The 19,484-nt window shown below is 36.0% G+C and overlaps 1 protein-coding gene across 2 annotated transcripts; it reads left to right on the top strand.

Moving 5' to 3' along the window:
- The first annotated feature begins 1,902 nt into the window (after nucleotides 1-1,902).
- LOC127105579 (kinesin-like protein KIN-14J) lies at nucleotides 1,903-9,526 on the top strand. 2 transcript variants are annotated; one of them, XM_051042773.1, is made up of 21 exons: nucleotides 1,903-2,248; nucleotides 2,410-2,626; nucleotides 2,799-2,897; nucleotides 3,226-3,421; nucleotides 3,596-3,720; nucleotides 3,883-3,966; nucleotides 4,095-4,178; nucleotides 4,262-4,354; nucleotides 4,453-4,482; nucleotides 4,956-5,309; nucleotides 5,390-5,471; nucleotides 5,561-5,656; nucleotides 5,753-5,932; nucleotides 6,050-6,156; nucleotides 6,244-6,422; nucleotides 6,712-6,876; nucleotides 6,968-7,221; nucleotides 7,340-7,503; nucleotides 8,102-8,658; nucleotides 8,814-8,920; nucleotides 9,029-9,526. In XM_051042773.1, the coding sequence occupies exons 2-21, from the start codon at nucleotides 2,426-2,428 to the stop codon at nucleotides 9,094-9,096; spliced, it is 3,225 nt and encodes a 1,074-aa protein (XP_050898730.1). In that variant the 5' UTR covers nucleotides 1,903-2,248; nucleotides 2,410-2,425; the 3' UTR covers nucleotides 9,097-9,526. The 2 variants fall into 2 exon arrangements, with proteins under 2 accessions (XP_050898730.1, XP_050898729.1); XM_051042772.1 differs by having other exon boundaries at nucleotides 6,244-6,438; nucleotides 6,713-6,876.
- The last annotated feature ends 9,958 nt before the right edge of the window (nucleotides 9,527-19,484 follow it).

Below are 19,484 nucleotides of genomic sequence, written 5' to 3'. Positions count from 1 at the left end.
ATGATTAACTGACAAATGTGGACTTTTAGGTCTATGAAAAGTCTCTGGTCGAAATCTGGTGATTACAAAAAATGCCCATTTCTACATTGATTCGAAATAGACATTTATTGGGGGCAATTTGTTAACTGGAGATTTCGACAAATAGTTAAAGTTCTTTGGAAATGTTGCATTTTGGAGAATAAATAAAAAATGGCTGTGTCGAAGCTGTTTGTTGAATTCTTTTCTTGGGTGAACAAATCTTTATGGTCGAAGCCTGAGACTTAGAAGATTTTTGGATTTCCACAAAGCTCTCTTCGACGTAGGCGTTTTGACAGAGTCAAAGCTTCAAGCGGGAAGATTTGAAATTTAAACGAAGCAGTTTCGTCAGACCAACACGTGGAAACATCTGAGACATGCAACGCTTGAAAATGTCGAACGTGACAGTCATCTATGTAGAGACCGTTAGGGTCAAATTGTTATAAATAGGGGTCTTAGTTTTAGATTTCAAAGGTGTGTTCAAACAGATATACAGAAATTCACAAAATATACTCGAAGTACCAGAGCGAGAGAAAAGAGTTTTACGCTGAAAATGTATGTATGAAGAACACCATAAGTTTCGTTCATATTATCTATTTCATGCAAGTCATTTAAATTAAACTTATTCACTACCTTTTATTCTGTCGAATTGCCCTTATTTTCAGTATTTTATCATCATTTTTACTTTTGCATTTACATTTCGCCAAGTCTTCATTTCCAGTACTTTCTCGAAACTTAAAGCATTTACTTCGAGTCACTTATCTTTACCCTTTCCAAGTATTTTCGTTATCTTTAAAAAACCTTTTACTACAAAGTTACCGTCATTTACTTTGTTCATAAAGTCATAAGTGTCGTTTAGAGTTGTCAAAACACTTTTCGTTATCCATAAACCAGAAACAAACTTAACCATGAGTCAAATCACCGTAATGATAGTTCTTGAGACACATGTCCTAGGATCAATCTAGTCGATCCTGTAAGTTACCAAAAATATATAAATTTGGAAGACTAGCGGTTGTTTATCAGAAATCACTGGTAAACACTGGCGCCTTAGTGTAATTTATAGTGTGGGCGTCAATCTCTATGGCGCCTGCATGTGATGCTTCACACTACAAATTACACTAAGGCGTCAGGAGCATTGACGCCTCCTCATGAAGGTCAATGCATACACCAATAACATTGACGCCTCTTCATGAGGAGCCCAATGCATGCGTCAATACTATTGACGTCTCCTCTTCATACTTAGGGGGATGCGCCAATTCATCTGACATATCTTCTTGTAAAACTGATTATTTTGATTTTTTTTTGAATTATTCATTATTTTCGATTTAAAAAAAATTGATTATTTTAAAAAAAAGAAATCGATCCCTTCCTATCTCATCCAAATTTTCGTTTTAAAACAAATTAAAAAATTCAAAATTTAAAGTTGGGATATTTGTTTTTGAAAGTTTAAAATTTGAAATTTATAAATAAGAATAAATAAGTAAGTGTTGAATATAGTATGCTAATTTTTCTCGTCATAAAAGAATATAGGACAATTTTTTCCAAATTAAGAATTAAGAAAGAGGCCGGCGGGAATGTTATACGAGATATGACTAATTTCAAAATCATCATAAATAAATAAATAGATAAATAAAATTTATTAAAATATTTTTTTAATATATACTCCCAATCTTTAAAGCAGCAAAGACCAACGACAAAGAAGTCTCCATCAAACAAAAGAAAAAAGACAAGGAAGTTACGAAGGAGTAAGAATTAAGAAATAAATACAGCACTTTTCTTTTAATATTTTTTTATTTTAAAAATAGAATGAAAGCGAATAGTAGTATTTAAAGTAAATTGAATTTGAATTAAGAATGAGTTAAGATTCAAATTCCTTAATTTGGCTTGTAATCCAATTCGACCCACTCTTTACCAATTTTCCAAATTTCCTGGCCTTGCCCTGACGCTTTCTCAATTTTCAAAACAAAACAACACCCATTGCTCAAACTTCACCTTTTTTTCTTCCTTCCATTTCCTTCAACATTCAACACCTACTCTCTCTCACTCTCAATCTTGATTCTCTCACCTAATTTCCCTTCTTCTTTCCCCATTTTTCTCTGCAATTCCGTTCGATCCGTAACCGCGTTCTTCCATTTCCGTTGCAATTCCAACATTTTCTCCTTTTTCTCTCTCTTCCTTTCAAGGTTTGCATTCTCCTCCATCACCTTCTTCCCACATTGCTCCCCTCACACAGGTTCGCTCCGATCTGCTCCCCACCCTTCTTTTTCTTTTCTTCCTATTATTATCTTATAATTTTGGTCAGCTTATAATGTTATAATGTAGATGCAATTTGGAATTTAATTTTAATTTTTTTTTATGAAATTGATTTCTTCGTTTGGTTCACCGGAATTGCAGTTTCTGAGAAAGGAGCATGCAGTGGGAACCGGAGGGAGGTGGAAGAGTTGCCGGACTTGCAGGTAGCCGGCTTGAATCTTTGATTAAGTGGATAAATGCCGAGGTTCCTGGCTTTAATCTGCCTTTAGAAACTTCGGAAGAGGAATTGAGGGCATGCTTGAGTGATGGATTGCTATTATGTAGCATTTTGGACAAGCTGGTTCCGGGTTCACTCGAGGTAGTGGGGATGAATATCTTGCATTGTGTTGTATTATATGCTCATACTTCTTGCAATTATGTATTACATTAACATTCATTGTTTTCTAATTGAGCTGAAATAAAGTTAGAGTTTTTTTCTCATTGTATTGTTTTTGTCCTCTTTTTTATAAGGAATGTGTTTTTAACTTCAGGGAAGTGGTTCTTTGAATGAGCCAATGGATGTTGAAAGGTTTTTGGTGGCCTTGGATGAACTGGGATTGCCAGGATTTGAATTGTCTGACCTTGAGCAGGTATAAGTTCCTTATGTGCAATGGTTGTGGTTGTCCTTGATTGAAGGGTTGGCTAGATAAATATAATCCATTTCTTTTGGAAATATATGGTTAGTTTTACATTTTGCCACACAATGAAGGAGAACCAATGTATGATTTGATTGAGGTTTTTACTATTTTATTATCGTGACGTTAATATTTACTTTAGTACTCAGCTTTATACGAGCCTAGGCTGGGCGTACTGTGAATAATAAAAGAAACAAAATGGCCCCGTTCAAACATTGACACTGCGATTCCATTTTTCTTTACTGCACTATGTAAGTTCTGTACTAATTATTTAATTTTGTAGGGATCCATGGTGCCCGTGTTGCAGTGCCTTGAGAATTTGAAAGCTCACTTTGTATATAATGCTGCACGTGAAAATGTCCAAAGTTATTCTAGAAAGAGATGGGAGCAGCCAGACCTAACATCCCAGGCCGAAACTGACAGTTGCCTCAAGGATGCTTCAAATTTTCAACATGGTGTTGATGGTTCTGCTGTATCAGGTAGACGATCGATTGAAAAATACCACGATTTACGTTCATTTATGTGATCAATGTATCTGATCCTGCCTAATATGATAAATCTCAGCTGTAGTTGCTGATTAATCATGCTGTTTCTTTTCCCATTTAAACATTTTTATGCTATTTGTTACATTATACCTTTTTTTCTCTATCCAGATGGAATTGCTTCCATCAATCATATTGGATTCAAGTCTAATGAACTGTTGCAGTTGAAACAAGGACTGCACGTGGATCTTTCAGATGCTAAACTGAATGAATTATTAAAATCAAACAATTTGGACGTAAGTAATAATATACTTAATTTGTTTGTCTCTATCAATGTTCCTTTTGTTCCTTCTCTTGTCATTAGATAATTCTTTTTGACTTTTATATGTATATGCATTTGAGTTATTTCCATTAGCTCATTTATAACCCTAATATATTAGTTAAATCTTTTTCTGCAGAGTATCTCAACTCGATTTCTTTTTAACATACTAAATAGGATCCTTAGTGATATCTTTGAAAGGAAGAATGGAGATATACCTCAAGTAAGTGGACTAAATGCTTTTGCAATAAATAAATACCCAATGTTACTACATTACTTTGTCTAGCAAAATGAAATTTGATTGTGCCACTGTGCAGTTGTTCAATTTCCCATTTATTTATATGTTTCTAGGCTCAGCGTGCAGCATGCCTGTTGAGAAAAATTCTTCAAGTAATTGAGTTACGCTTTTCAAATCAATCAGAAAGCATGAAAAATGTAAGTTCATCATTCTTTGTACCTTTTTTTTGTCCAATAAGTTCTATTGAATAATGACTAATTTAATGTGTGCGTACCTGAAGCAAAACAAAATTTTCAAGGCTCGTGAGGGAAAGTATCAAACAAAACTAAATGCGGTTGAAACCTTGGCAGCAGGGGCAACTGAAGAGAATGAGGTATTTTCTTTGTTGATGCATCTGGATGCCTATGTTACTGTTTTATATTATTATTGTCTACTTATTTAAATTTTAAAAGTTTTCTTCACTTTCTACAGCTTGTGACAGGTTGGGTTCAGAAGTTGAAGGTACAAACCTATCTTAATTTCTATTATGAGTTTAAGATAATGGATGATATGATTCTTTTAAATATATTCTTATTTTCATTGTTGTTGTCATGGCTTATTTGTGTTACATCTTAGAGTAATTTCCTTGAATTAAGTGAATAACTAATAAATACTGTGATTAAATAATTTAACACAATAGGAAGTCACTTGTATTGCATGGGTCTTATGCAGTAAAGCATGTATTGGCATAAAACTATTTTATGTAAACTGGTTATACAAATTAAAATGTTATGAGTTATTATTACCTTGATATATAATGAAATGCTTGTCTGTTAAAGATGCGTTCCTTTTTAACATTGTCTAAATTTTTATTCAAAATGGTTTGATTTATATTTAAGTGTATATTAGATTTAAAAAATTACAAATCTTGTACTTTTTCTTACTTTCAATGTGATTACTATTAACTAATTTGCTACAATCATTTGTATCTTTAGTTTTCTTTGCAGCTTGAACAAACTAAATTTGAGGAAAAGAAAAAACTTGAAGAGCAGGATTTTTCCCAATTAAAGAAAGACAAAGTTCGCAGTGATATTGAAATTGCTGCATTGAAGCAAGATTTGGAAATGGCAAAAAGATCACATGAAGAGCATGTTTTGCAGTTAGAAATCCAAGCTTCTGAATCTAAAGCTGAATATGAGAAAAGGATACAAGAACTTAAATTTCATCTTGCTGATGCGAGAAAGCAAGTGAAGGAATTGGAGTCATTTTCGGAATCCAGATATTTGAATTGGAAGAATAAAGAGCATACCTATCAAGGTTTTTTAAATCAACAATTAGGAGCTTTCAAGGTTTGTTTCTTTGTTATGCTGTTTGCATAGTTGGTAATTTTTACGTTATGCCATTTACTATCTAGTTTGATTCTTTATAGGAATTGAAAGCTGTCATGAAATCTGTCAAAGATGAAGTGATAAGAACAAAAAGAAGCTACTTAGAGGAATACAAGTACTTTGGTGCGATACAATGTTTGAAATTCTCATGATTTAACAACCATTGTTTATTTATGATGAATTTAATGCACTAACAATAATTTCTTATGTAGGAATCAAGCTCAAAGGTCTAGCAGAGGCTGCTGATAATTATCATGTTCTTCTAACAGAAAATAGGAAGTTATATAATGAAGTGCAAGATTTGAAAGGTACATATTGTTCAATGTTAAGGTTAAATGTGAGCCCTTTTCTTGCTTGCTAACCTGATTTATTATTTCCTTTTGTTCTGAACCATTTATGAATAGGAAATATCAGGGTATATTGTCGAATTAGACCATTTCTTTCTGGGCAAAATCAGAACCATACAACAGTTGAGTTTATTGGTGAAGACGGAGAACTAATTATTAGCAATCCTCTTAAACAAGGAAAAGAAAGCCGCAAGCTTTTTAAATTTAATAAAGTTTTTGGTCAAGCAGCGTGTCAAGGTGCTGCATTTCTTTTTCTTTTCTTTGTCGTATGAGTATTATTATTAGTATTCTTATTTCATAGATGGTCGTTGTAAATAGTAATGTTCAACTTATGCATCAAAATTTTCTTTGTAGAGGAAGTATTCTTGGACACTCGACCGCTAATTCGTTCAGTTCTTGATGGGTTCAATGTTTGTATATTTGCTTACGGTCAAACTGGCTCAGGAAAGACTTATACCATGGTAACATTTTGTATGCCTAATATTTTGTTTATATCACGAGCAGATATGTGGTTTAAAATGTTTACCTAACAATTGTTTTTCTTCTAGAGTGGACCTAACCTATCATCAAAATCAGATTGGGGAGTCAACTATCGGGCACTTCATGATCTTTTCCATATCTCCCAAAGTAGGGAAAATTCAATTGTTTACGAAATTGGAGTTCAAATGGTTGAAATTTATAATGAACAAGTTCGTGATTTACTATCAAACAGTGGTCCTCAGAAGAGTGGTCCTCAGAAGAGATATCCTTTTCCATTTTTATTCGCAGACCCCACAATCCTTTTTATTTTTAAATTATGCAACAATTTATTCATACTTAAGTTTTCATTCTTGTTCATTTATGTATTGGCATACAACTATGCATATAAACTCACATTATATGTATCAAAGGCTTGGTATATATCACTGGGGATTGGTTGATTGCTATCCATTTATTTTGAAGCAGCTGTTTTTACCATCCATTTACTTTTGTTTAAAAGTAAAATATATGAAGTTTCATTTCCTTGACTTGCACACACTAGGGATTTGGAATACTACCCTACCAAATGGGTTGGCTGTTCCTGATGCAAGTATGCATTCTGTGAAGTCTATGAAAGATGTCCTTGAGTTGATGAACACCGGGTTGATGAATCGAGCAACTAGTGCTACAGCCCTAAACGAAAGAAGTAGTAGATCACACAGGTTACATTTACATATTTTTAGATTTTCCTATATTTCAATTCCAGTATGGAGACACCACTCATTTTTATTTTGTTTGATGATCATATGATAGTGTTCTCTCTATTCATGTTCGAGGAACGGAAGTGAAGACCAACACTCTGTTGCGTGGATGTCTGCATCTTGTAGATCTTGCGGGAAGTGAAAGAGTGGATCGTTCTGAAGCAACTGGAGATAGGCTCAAGGAGGCTCAGCATATAAACAAATCGCTATCTGCACTTGGAGATGTAATATATGCTCTATCTCAAAAGAGTGCACATGTGCCATATAGAAATAGCAAATTAACTCAACTCCTTCAGAGTTCGTTAGGTAATTGTTGCTTTTATTGAAATCAACTTGCCACTTTATTATATTGGGTTTCATTAGTTAGTGTTTTGATTTAGTAGCTTTACTGAATTTTAATAGCTTGATTACTCATATTTTACAGGCGGTCAAGCAAAAACCCTTATGTTTGTACAGCTTAATCCGGATGTTGCTTCATACTCTGAAACTATAAGCACTTTGAAGTTTGCTGAAAGAGTTTCTGGTGTTGAATTAGGCGCGGCTCGAAGCAACAAAGAGGGAAGGGATGTGAGAGAACTAATGGAACAGGTTATTTTATTTTTTATTGTATTCTAAATAGATAATGCATCTGCACATATGGGTCACAGTGCTGAATTGAAAAACTAAATCCAATTGCGCTTTGTTAGATTGTTAAGATCAGGAAGTTCTGCTGGAGAAATAAAACTAGAAAAAGCCAATAAGATTAATGTTGCTAATATAAGAATGCTACAATAGATGAATGGTCATACAAGACAAGATAGGATTATCAAAAATATCATGAGGGAAAAAGTAGAGGTGGCTCTTATTGTAAAAAAGACTAGAATTTTGTCCCAAGTGGTTCGAGCTTATGTGGAGAAGACCCGCCCATATAAGCACTGGTTTAGGAGGGTTAGATAAAATGGACAATGGAGGATAGTCCAATCTTCAGATATTATTCATTACAAGACATTACGGTGATGTTTGAGTTTGATCTATGCATCCAACTTCACGTGGTGGAAACAAATTGGGTTGTTGTTATCATCTTGTGGCTAGTTGGCCTTTTGTGTGGCTTAGTTATTCATGATACTTGTAAAATGAAAACAGCTGGTTTAACTGGTATTGATGTATCATTTACCAGGCATACTGAATTGTATGTATGTTCTTTCAGATGGCATCTCTCAAGGACGCCGTGGCAAGGAAGGATGAAGAGATTGAGCGGTTGCAGTTGCTCAAGTCTAATCATAATGGTGCCAAACTTGGAATGATCTCACCAAGACACATGCCATCATCCCCAAGAAGACATTCCATAGGGACTCCCCGCAAAAACACGAGACTTTCTGGCACAAGGAGCCTGGGGGTCAATGAAAAAACAGCTTCTGACATGGATAACGTCTCAGAGTACAGTGATAAGCATTCGGAAGCTGGTTCTCATCAATCAATGGACGACTTCAGGAACAAGGCCAGTTCCCTTCGGTTGAAATTAGCTCAAGAAGACGCTGATCAAAATTTCAATGACGACATTGAACTCTTGGGATTCGGAGATGCAGATTCGTCGGAGAGATTAAGTGACATATCTGACGGTGGTCTTTCAATGGGAACAGAAACTGATGGTTCAATAAGCAGTATTGTGGAGTACTCTCTTTTCCCTGACCTTGATAAGGCAGCTGAAACTACACCCGCTAAGGATATTACATCCAACAAACTTCCATCTCAGAGTGCGGAAAAGTGAGTTCTCTCTTTTTAAATAAACTTTTCAAGGCCATTCTATTATTCTAAGCATATCATGCTTTTTCATGTCAAATTCTAGTTATCTTGTAGGGTTTTTACCAAGTCATCTTTGAAATCAGACTTGTTATCTATGTATTTTTCATTGAATGCAGGTCCAATATGCCATCAAGAATTCCCAAAGCTCCACAAATCCAACCAAAACTGCCGACAAAAACTTCTAGGCTATCGTTGAACAAAAGCACTTCAAAGGTTTCATCAAGTATGTATATCATATCCGCTTTCACCCCTTTTATTCTGTTATCTTATGTCTCCATGTTATCCAATCTCCCTAGGCTGTTCTGCTTCTCATTTCTTTTCTCAAATGCAGGTATTAAAAAACCGACAGCCGGTAGCTCTTCTGCAGCTTCGGCAAGGTCGTCTAAACGATGGCAATAGTTAGGATACCACATGGATGTTGTAGAGTGTTTGTAGAGATAACCTATAGGAACTTTTTATTCACGTTAGGGTGGTAATTACAATATTATACTGTACTCAAGGCTCAAGAGTTATAGCTGATTTCTGCTTCAATATGTTATTGAATGAAGAGTTATAGCTGATTTCTGCTTCAATATGTTATTGAATGAAGCAATTGCAAACTCTAGCTTTGTAACTAGTCTGTATGTAAGCTTTATGCTCTTGTCTATTAAAACAGAAATGCAGGTCATCAAATTGTATGCTAGGTAATCATATGTTTTCCACATCAGAATCTTTCCAACGTGGAACTTCTCAAACCATTCCATCCTACCTATAAGTTTGTATACTATCCTGAGAATGTATTCTACACTACCATTTCCTAACCATTCCATTATCTATTATTTTTTAATTATTATACTGTACCAATGGTAAATTAGCAACCTCCAATTGTGCATTTATTTTCGATTTCTTGATATTTTCTTTTCATCGTGCTTGTATATTGAGTGTGTTGTGTTTGCTTCTACAAGCATATCGTGGCTATTGGTGAAAAATGTTCTTATATGATGTTAAGGAAAGAACATAGATTGAACATAGAAATGTTAAGGAAAGAACAGAGGTTGAATACAATAAATATAAAAGAAAGCATAATTGAACAAATGTTGGATTAAGTTATATTTTATATGAATGTTTTGTGTGTGTGAAGTACTTTGCTATCTATTAGATTGCATTTTTGTTATTGTCTTTTTGTTGGTGTCAATATGGTTGTTGCCCTCAAAGTTTATAGAATTTTTACTTGCAATGAACTTAATTCTCAATTCCCAATAGCTGAAAATTTCTCTTTCTAACACATATGCATGTACTTTTCAATTTTATATCTCAATTAGGATTTGTTTCCATTTCAAATTTATAAATTCCTGTTTTTTTTGGATTGAAAATCTATAAATCTTCTTTTTTTCAATTTTAAATTTGTAAGTTTTAGATTTTTGGTTGGTTCATCTTTCATCTTCCTTAATATAATTTTCAGATATGAAAATCTCTAATTTTCAGCACCGATTAGAAATTGAGTTTATTTGAGATGAGATTATTCTTTATTTTATATTTGAGATGATATTAATTTCTTTTTTTCTGATTTTATTTTTTCAGACTGGTTGAATTATATGTAAGATTACTCTTTATTTTAGACTTTTTGAAAAAAATTGAGATTTTTTTTTGTTATTTTTAGATGGGGACTTTGGATTTAAGAATTTTCTAAGTCTCTAATTTTTTTTTTGAAATTTTTGTGGTGGCTCTGTGTAACTCTTTTTCTGATTTTATTGTTTAATTTCTTTTTTTTGAGATTTTTTTATGGAGATGATAAAAGATGAGGATGGTGGTGAATCTAGGTTTTTATTTTTGCTTCTTTGGTTCTTTCTTTTTGCTTTAACATGCTTTATTTAAGTTTTATATTACTCCATATATTTCATTGTGTCTCACTTCTCACCCTCGGTATCTCCTATGACATGTTCACTTCAGTGATATCCAACACATCCTCAATTGCATTGAGAGCTTGGACTCCCTCTTCAATACGTAGATCCACTCAGTCAAAAATGTTTTTGTTCCACCATCTGAGCTTGTTTCTCAGAAATTTGAACTTCTCTACTAAGATATGAGTGGGGCTTCCCTCGAACATAGCATAATTCCACGATTCATTAACTAACTCCATAAACTTAGGATTCCCATACCAGCAATTGAAGATTTTAAAGGGTTTTGGTCCCCAATTGACCAAATTACATTTCAACCACACTGGCCTAAGGTCATAAATGTCCCTTGCCCCGATTTATTGAGCCACCACACCCCATTTTGAAGTCAAATCCTCATAAATCAGTATTCTGTCTAGCCTACTCCTGCAACCACCATTTGTCTTGCACCAAGTGAACTTGTTTCCAATCACATTTGGGCCCAGATCCCACCATGTATTGGGTCCACCCCTAAAGTCCCTTCTACCGGATCCACCAAGGTCAATGCCTTGTCCACGTTATTTTCATACACTACGTTTTGGGTGACATGTGATGTTACTGGACACCTGCCCAATCTGAACCCACCTTTTTTTGAAATGCTACTTTCGAAACCTACATTTTCACCTAATGCATCCTCTGCATCACGATTCCCCAACGACTCCCTTGCTTCTCCATCACCTTTCACGGGCCTACTATTCCTTTCTGCCGCGTCTACCTCCCTTAAATTATTGGACTTATCAATCTGGCTCTTTTCCCTAGATTCATGTTCCCCAGACACGTCTTCTTCACCATCCTCAGAACTTTCCCATACGCCATCTTCATCCTCCGTATCTGATAGTTCCGATTCACTCACCACTCTTTTTTTCTTTCTTACAACAATCTGTTTTGGTCCATGGAAATCTTCGAAAAGTTTGATTCTATAAACCTTTTCGCTAATTTCCACATTGGTTACTTCGTTCAGATTAATGGAGAACTTCGTCTTGATCAAGAATCTTGCAACATCAAGATTATCCTGCCTTTCAGTTTCAGCGTCACAACACACAAATTCTCCAACACGCCCCAAAACAAATTTGAAGAATCATTCACCCCATGCGTGACACGGAAGGCCGGAGCATTTCATCCACGTTAATCTTTCTCCATCTATGCCGTCTACAATCCAAGGATGAATATCATCAAACTAGTTTTTGAACCACGCTTCATTTTCTTGTACCAATATCTCGACATCACCCGACTCCAAATCTTCAAGGAGGCAAAGATTGGCCCCCATTGGTGTAACTTTAATGTTAAAGAAACCTTCAGAATTTAGAGCTTCTTATATACCATATGTTGACCCCGTTTTCTTCACCACACCCACATAAGCCTTATCAAACCTTACCATATCCGATTGAGGCACATTAAACTGGAGATAAACAAGTATTTGTTTCTCATTCAGCTTACGACTTCCTTTTTCAGCTGCACATTTCTTTCCCTTTCCCTATATTCTTCGAAAAGTTTGATTCTATAAACCTTTTCGTTAATTTCCACATTGGTTACTTCATTCAGATTAATGGAGAACTTCGTCTTGATCAAGAATCTTGCAACATCAAGATTATCCTGCCTTTCAGTTTCAGCGTCACAACACACAAATTCTCTAACACGCCCCAAAACAAATTTGAAGAATCATTCACCCCATGCGTGACATGGAAGGCCGAAGCATTTCATCCACGTTAATATTTCTCCATCTATCTCGTCTACAGTCCAAGGATGAATATCATCAAACTAGTTTTTGAACCACACTTCATTTTCTTGTACCAACGTCTCGACATCACCCGACTCCAAATCTTTAAGGAGGTAAAGATTGACCCCCATTGGTGTAGCCTTAATGTTAAAGAAACCTTCAGAATTTAGAGCTTCTTGTATACCATATGTTGACCCCGTTTTCTTCACCACACCCACATAAGCCTTATAAAACCTTACCATATCCGATTGAGGCACATTAAACTAGAGATGAGCAAGTATTGGTTTCTCGTTCAGCTTACGACTTCATTTTTCAGCTGCACATTGGTTTCCCTTTCCCTATGGATATTACCTACATTGACCCCGTTTTCTTCACCACACCCACATAAGCCTTATCAAACCTTACCATATCCGATTGAGGCACATTAAATTGGAGATGAGCAAGTATTGGTTTCTCATTCAACTTACGACTTCCTTTTTCAACTGCACATTTATTTCCCTTTCCTTATGGATATTGCCTATTTACCACCTGCGCATATGCTCTATCTATTTTCCTTTCATATCCATCCCTATTTTGAGTTTGACCACAAGAATTCTATGTCGCCTGGTGTAATGCCTCAGTCTGCTTTCATGATTACCGACTGACCCCACAAACCAACACGAGTCTTTTCAGCATGCTTTTTTCCTCACTCACATGCTTTCCGGGAAACTTCTCAGGATCCCTCTTATTCTTATGTGAATTTGGTTAGTCCCTAAAAGCTACTAGGAGTGTCTCATTGCCATGCCTCATGCACCGACAACCACTCTCTCGCCCTCGGGTGTTACATGTAATCACTATCCGCCCTTTATGGTCTCGGGTGTTACATGCCCACCAGCTTTCGCTTGGTTCGTCTCCGAACCACATCGTACTGGGAGAGGTCTAGCTTTGATACCATTTGTAACACCCCAAACTGCTTTCAGGATTATCGACATGGATATTTCCTATTTACCACCTGCGCATATGTTCTATCTATTTTCCTTTCATATCCATCCCTGTTTTGAGTTTGACCACAAGAATTCTATGTCGCCTGGTGTAATGCCTCAGTCTGCTTTCATGATTACCGACTGACCCCACAAACCAACACGAGTCTTTTCAGCATGCTTTTTTCCTCACTCACATGCTTTCTGGGAAACTTCTTAGGAGCCCTCTTATTCTTATGTGAATTTGGTTAGTCCCTAAAAGCTACTAGGAGTGTCTCATTACCATGCCTCATGCACCGACAACCACTTTCTCGCCCTCGGGTGTTACATGTAATCACTCTCCGCCCTTTATGGCCTCGGCTGTTACATGCCCACCAGCTTCCGCTTGGTTCGTCCCCGAACCACATCGTACTGGGAGAGGTCTAGCTCTGGTACCATTTGTAACACCCCAAATTGCTTTCAGGATTATCGAATAACCCCACAAACCAACACGAGTCTTTTCAGCATGTTTTGTCCTCACTCACACGCTTTTCGAGAAACTTCCAGAAGGTCACCCATCCCAAGATTGCTCCAAGTCAAGCACACTTAACTATGGAGTTCTTATGGAATGGGCTACTGAAAAGAAGATGCATCTTGTTGGTATAGGTAGTACTAATTAACCCTTATAAGTCTTCCTTCAACCATGCAGTCTCATACCTGCACAACCTCATGATCCCTCTTATTCCGATGTGAATTTGGTTATTCCCTATAAGCTGCTAGAAGTGTCTCATTGCCATGCCTCATGCATCGACAACCACTCCCTCGCCCTCGGGTGTTACATGTAAGCACTCTCCGCCCTCTCTGGCCTCGGGTGTTACACCTGGCCTTTGATTCCCACGTTTCTTTTCGCATTTTCTACACCACGCTGAAATCTTGCTATATTTGCAAAAATCTTCTTCCCTTCAATTTGGATACTGTCTAATTTCGCCGCCATGACTCTATCGTCCATTACCTTTCTGAATCTTGCAAATTTGTACCTCCGACCCCTACGGTCTCTCTTTCCCGGAATGTAGACTTCAACCAACAAAATTAGAGAATCAGATAAGCATAATTACATAATTAAGAACTAGAGAAGTCCCACATCGGTTTATAAAAAAATGAAATTAGTGTTTATATAGTGTAGTAAATCTATTGATTGCAAAATGAAACACATGAGAGAGTGTGTGTGTGTGTATGATTGAGTGATGTGTCATAGTCACATATTCCATAAATTAGTTTTGAAAATTTTAATAAATAAATTTCTAAAAACACTTACTTGATTAAAAATATAAATTTATTCTATAAAAAGGTTAATAATCTAGTCATCAATGCCATGTTATTAAAAGTTAAATTTTTATCCTAATCATCACTGCCATGTATGCAAAATTGGAGGGGAACTACAAAAATCTAAAACTCATCAAAATTAAAGGACCAAAATACTGATTTTATAATAGGGGGATCAATAATTTAAAACATCTAATTTAGAGGGACCAACAATGCATTTAAGTCAAAAATGAAAAAATAAAAATATTTATTTGTTCAGTAAATTTTAAAAATTGTTTTAGAGATTAGAAAATAAAAATTGTGTTTGGCAATCTAATTTATAAAAATTGATTTGTTAACTAATATAAAATATATAAAAAAAACATTATTATAATTGAATTTTAAATTAACTATGTTAAATATATAATATACTATTTAGTCGTTTAATAAAATTGATATATAAATTTCTTACAATTAAATATACAATTTAATTTATTTTTAGAATCAAATTAATAACATATTCACACAAAATATTTTGTTATCAAAATAATATAGAATATATCAATATTTGAAGCATAAACATCAAATCATATGAATATAAGTATTAAGAAATAACTTCCCAAACTTCAAAGTTGGCTATAAGAAAATCTAAAAGAAATTTATTAGTTCAATTGATTTTTTTTTTTTTTGATAATCACTTGTATTAATACGCACAAGGGGTGCAACCCAATACAAAAGGAACCAAGTTACAATCCAATGCAATTAGCAGGATTAGTAAACCACAAATCTCTAGTAATATCTATATTCCCTTTAGACAAAATAGAAATCCAATCCCACCCAATTGATTTAATAAGCAATAAAATCTCAACCACATTCCAGTTAGAGTGTTCAAAGACCAAACTATTTCTAGCATTCCAAATGCTCCAACAAACCAAAGGCCAAATAAAAGCGAAAAAATATGACTTCACTCTACCATCCAAGGAATTTGATAGAAATAAGAGCACATCTTCTCCGGTAACAATAGTATCAATATCCGAACTTCCCAATAGAACATCAAAATCCAAGCCAAACCACGAGAACACTTCCTTCCATATATATTTAACTTTACCACACTTAAGAAAAAGGTGACCAACAAATTCCTCTTCTAAATCACATAAGGGACAAAGAGAAGCTTCCACCCCTAAAATCACACCTCTATGCCAAAGTTCTTTTCTCGTCGGTAAGGCTCCCAAGATCCATCTCCACCCAAACAACTTGACTTTCCACGGAATAGTAGCTTTCCATAATCTTTTAAGCTCACAAAATCTAAAATCACTACCATTAGAAATAGCCATATTCAAAGTATACAAGCGTTTAAATGCATTCCTAACCGAAAAGCCCCCCACATCTCTCCACCAAATTAATTTATCAACCCCATTCGTACACGGTTTCACATCCTTAAGAATCTCTATTAACTCCTTCCAATCCTCCAATAATTCACCTACTAATAAGGTTGAATCAACACCCACCTTCCAACTCCACCCCCCATTCTCCCATAAACCACAATTAATCACAAGAGCATTAGGGAAAGAGCAAACCTCAAATAATCGAGGAAAAAGAAGCTTAAGAGAACTATTTCCCAACCAACAATGCTTCCAAAAAAGAATAGAATTGCCTCTTCCCAATTTACAAGAAATTGAATCACCAAACCAATCATGACCACCAAGAGGAGTTCCACAAACCAACCGGATATCTCTCCACCAAAGGGAGTAATTAGAAAGAGTCGGCTTCGATACCACATCACCAAGAGATTGCAAACCACTACCATATCTAAATTGGAGTAATTTAAACCAAATCGCATGCTTATCATTAAGAAAACGCCAACCCCATTTACTCATCAAAGCCAAATTAAACCACTCCACATTCTTAACACCTAAACCACCTTCCTCCGTTCTAAGACAAATTTTATCCCAACTAACCCAACACATTTTTCTACTTCCACCACCATCCCCCCATAAAAAATTCCTTTGGATTTTGATAATTTCCTCCAAAACACACTTAGGAGCCTTAAAGAAAGAAAGTAAAAAGATAGGCACATTGTTTAACACCGAATTGAGTAAAGTAACCTTACCTCCAAGAGAAAGATGTTTCCCTCGCCAACCACTCAGTCTCTTCTTCAACTTTGCCAACATCATAGACCAAAAAATTCTGCGTCTATGATTACCTCCAATTGGAATACCGAGAAAAGTAAAAGGTATCTTTTCCAATTTACAAGCTAGAAAAGAAGACGCCGATTCCAAAATAAAGTCCTCCACATGCACACCATACAGCTTGCTTTTCTTCAAATTAATACACAACCCCGACACCAATTCAAAACCCCTCAATAAGGTCTTAATACACCATAAGTTTTCCTTAGATCCATCACACACTAAAACCGTATCATCTGCAAATTGGAGCATCTCAAAATGAATATCCTCCGACACCGCAAAACCTTTGAATAATCCCAACATAACCGCTTTCCTCATCATACCCGCAAGACCTTCTCCCACCAAAAGAAAAAGAAAAGGAGAGAGAGGATCTCCTTGACGCAACCCTCTAGAAGTTTTAAATTCCAAAGTTGGGCTCCCATTAACTAAAATTGATACCGAGCTAGAAAAAACCGTCCCTTCCATCCACTTCATCCATAACTCACCAAAACCCATTTTTCTAAGCATAAATTTAAGAAAACCCCATGAAACACAATCATAGGCTTTCTCAAAATCAACCTTCAACACCATACATTTCCTACGCTTCCTTTTCGCAAAGTCTAATATCTCATTAAGCACCACCACCCCATCAAATAATTGTCTCCCTTCAATGAAAGCCGTTTGAAAAGGCGACACAAGTTTACCAATCACCAATCTCAATCTCGCCGCAAGAATTTTTGATATTAACCGATATAAGCAACCCACTAAACAAATAGGACGATACTCATCAATGCTTATCGGGCTATCAACTTTAGGAATAAGAGCAAGAAAAGAAGCCGTCGCGGATCGGGGAAGAACACCACGCACATAGAACTCTTGAACGAAATTCACCACGTCATCTTTCACAAAATTCCAGCATTTTTTCAAGAAACCTAGCGGAAAACCGTCCGGTCCCGGACTCTTATCACAATCACTTAACCACACAATCTCTTTAATTTCATCCACTTGAAATGGAGCTTCCAACAATTCTCTATCTTCCAAACTAAGAACATTAAAATTAAGCCCATCCAAGGTCGGCCTATTCTCCATCGGTTCCGTAAAGCGGCTTTTAAAATGATTAAATATCTCACTTTTAATATCCTCCACACCTTCCAATCGACCTCTTGAAGTAATCAAAGAAGCAATATTATTCCTCCTAAATCTCCCTTTCATAACGGAGTGAAAAAATTTGGAATTAGTATCCCCAAGCCGAATCCAATTACACCTAGCTTTTTGCCGCAAAAAGTTATCTCGTAAAAACATAGTATCCCACACCTCTTTCGAAGCCACCTCTCTATTTCTCCTCACCGAATCAACCAAACCATCCTCCGCTAAATCCGCCACCATCAAATCCAACGAATTAAGCTCACCCACCGCTTTATCCACATTCAAATCAAGCATCCCGAAGACTTCTTTATTCCAACTCTTCAATTTTATTTTCACCGCCAACAATTTTTCTTTCAAAATATAGCTCGCCTTCCCTCCCCTAAAAGTATTCTTCCAAACATCCCTCACCAAAGGAGTGAAATCATCATGCTCACACCACCCTTTAAAAAACTTAAAAGGTTTCGGACCCCAATCCACAATCTTGCAATTTAACCAAATAGGACAATGGTCTGAAATAGACCTATCCCCCACCACAATCCCTCCCACACCCCACAAGTCAAATAATTTCTCAGAAATGAGAAATCTATCCAACCTACTACAAGCACTCCCATCCAAATTAAACCAGGTAAACTTCTTATTAATCAAAGGAACATCCACAAGATCCATCGAGCTAATAAAATCCTCAAAGTCCTCCGCCTCTTTTAGATTAAAATTATTCGATATACCCTTCCTCTCCGCTTTAACCCGAACAGTATTAAAATCACCACCAACACACCACAACCCATCAGGAAATTTTGCTTTAAACTCTACAAGCCTCCCCCAAAAAGCCTTCTTCTTCTCAATAAAACAAGAGGAATACACATTCACCAAGAAAAGATTGAAGCCGGACCACAACACATGGATGCCAAGAAATCCTTCCCCAACAAAACTAGAAACTAGGATAAAAGACTTTTTCTTCCACAAAGTTAAAATACCTCCCGATCTACCCACTGCCCATTTAGAACTCCAATCCGCAATAGAATCACTCCAAACAGAGTCCACAGGAAAATTATCAATAGCATGAATCTTGGTTTCTTGAATAAAACACACATCTGCCTTTGAATCTCCAACTACTTTTCTCAAAGAATGCAATTTAGCATTGCATCCACACCCACGGATATTATACGACGCAATAATCATTTTAAATTATTTGATTTTGCATCCACCGAAGAAACCACACATTTATCAGCTAACTCCCTCATTTTAATGGCACTAATTTGTAGGCTGTCCGACCCTCCTCCCGTCAACCCCAAACATTTTGCTCTATTCCAAATCATACGCGCCACTCCACTATTAACCTCATCCTCATCTACCTGTTTCACACTATCACTTCCCTCTACAGAATCATAAGAAGAAAGGAGCTGACCATCCCCCTCAATATTACCGCGAGCAGAAATAATTCTATTCAATTTAAAATTAGATAAAGGGAACTCAGAAATAGTCTCTGACCTGTCACTATTGCTGCCTCTGTTTCCATTTCTCAGCCCAGAAAAATCAATATCAAACCTCCTATCCTTCGAATTACCCAATCTCTGCCCACCAACCAAAAATTTCAAACCCATAACCG

This window comes from Lathyrus oleraceus, chromosome 7 (assembly GCF_024323335.1).
Source record: "Lathyrus oleraceus cultivar Zhongwan6 chromosome 7, CAAS_Psat_ZW6_1.0, whole genome shotgun sequence".
Classification (NCBI taxonomy): domain Eukaryota; kingdom Viridiplantae; phylum Streptophyta; class Magnoliopsida; order Fabales; family Fabaceae; genus Lathyrus; species Lathyrus oleraceus.
The sequence above is the reverse complement of the archived record's forward strand: the minus strand, read 5'-3'. Positions and strand labels throughout refer to the sequence as shown.

Excerpts from the sequence above, each read along its gene's own strand:
- LOC127105579 (XM_051042772.1), top strand. The coding sequence starts at position 2,426 with ATGCAGTGGGAACCGGAGGGAGGTGGAAGAGTTGCCGGACTTGCAGGT. Across the intron at positions 2,627-2,798 it reads TGGTTCCGGGTTCACTCGAG|GGAAGTGGTTCTTTGAATGA; the intron begins GTAGTGGGGATG and ends TTTTAACTTCAG. Across the intron at positions 7,504-8,101 it reads TGAGAGAACTAATGGAACAG|ATGGCATCTCTCAAGGACGC; the intron begins GTTATTTTATTT and ends ATGTTCTTTCAG.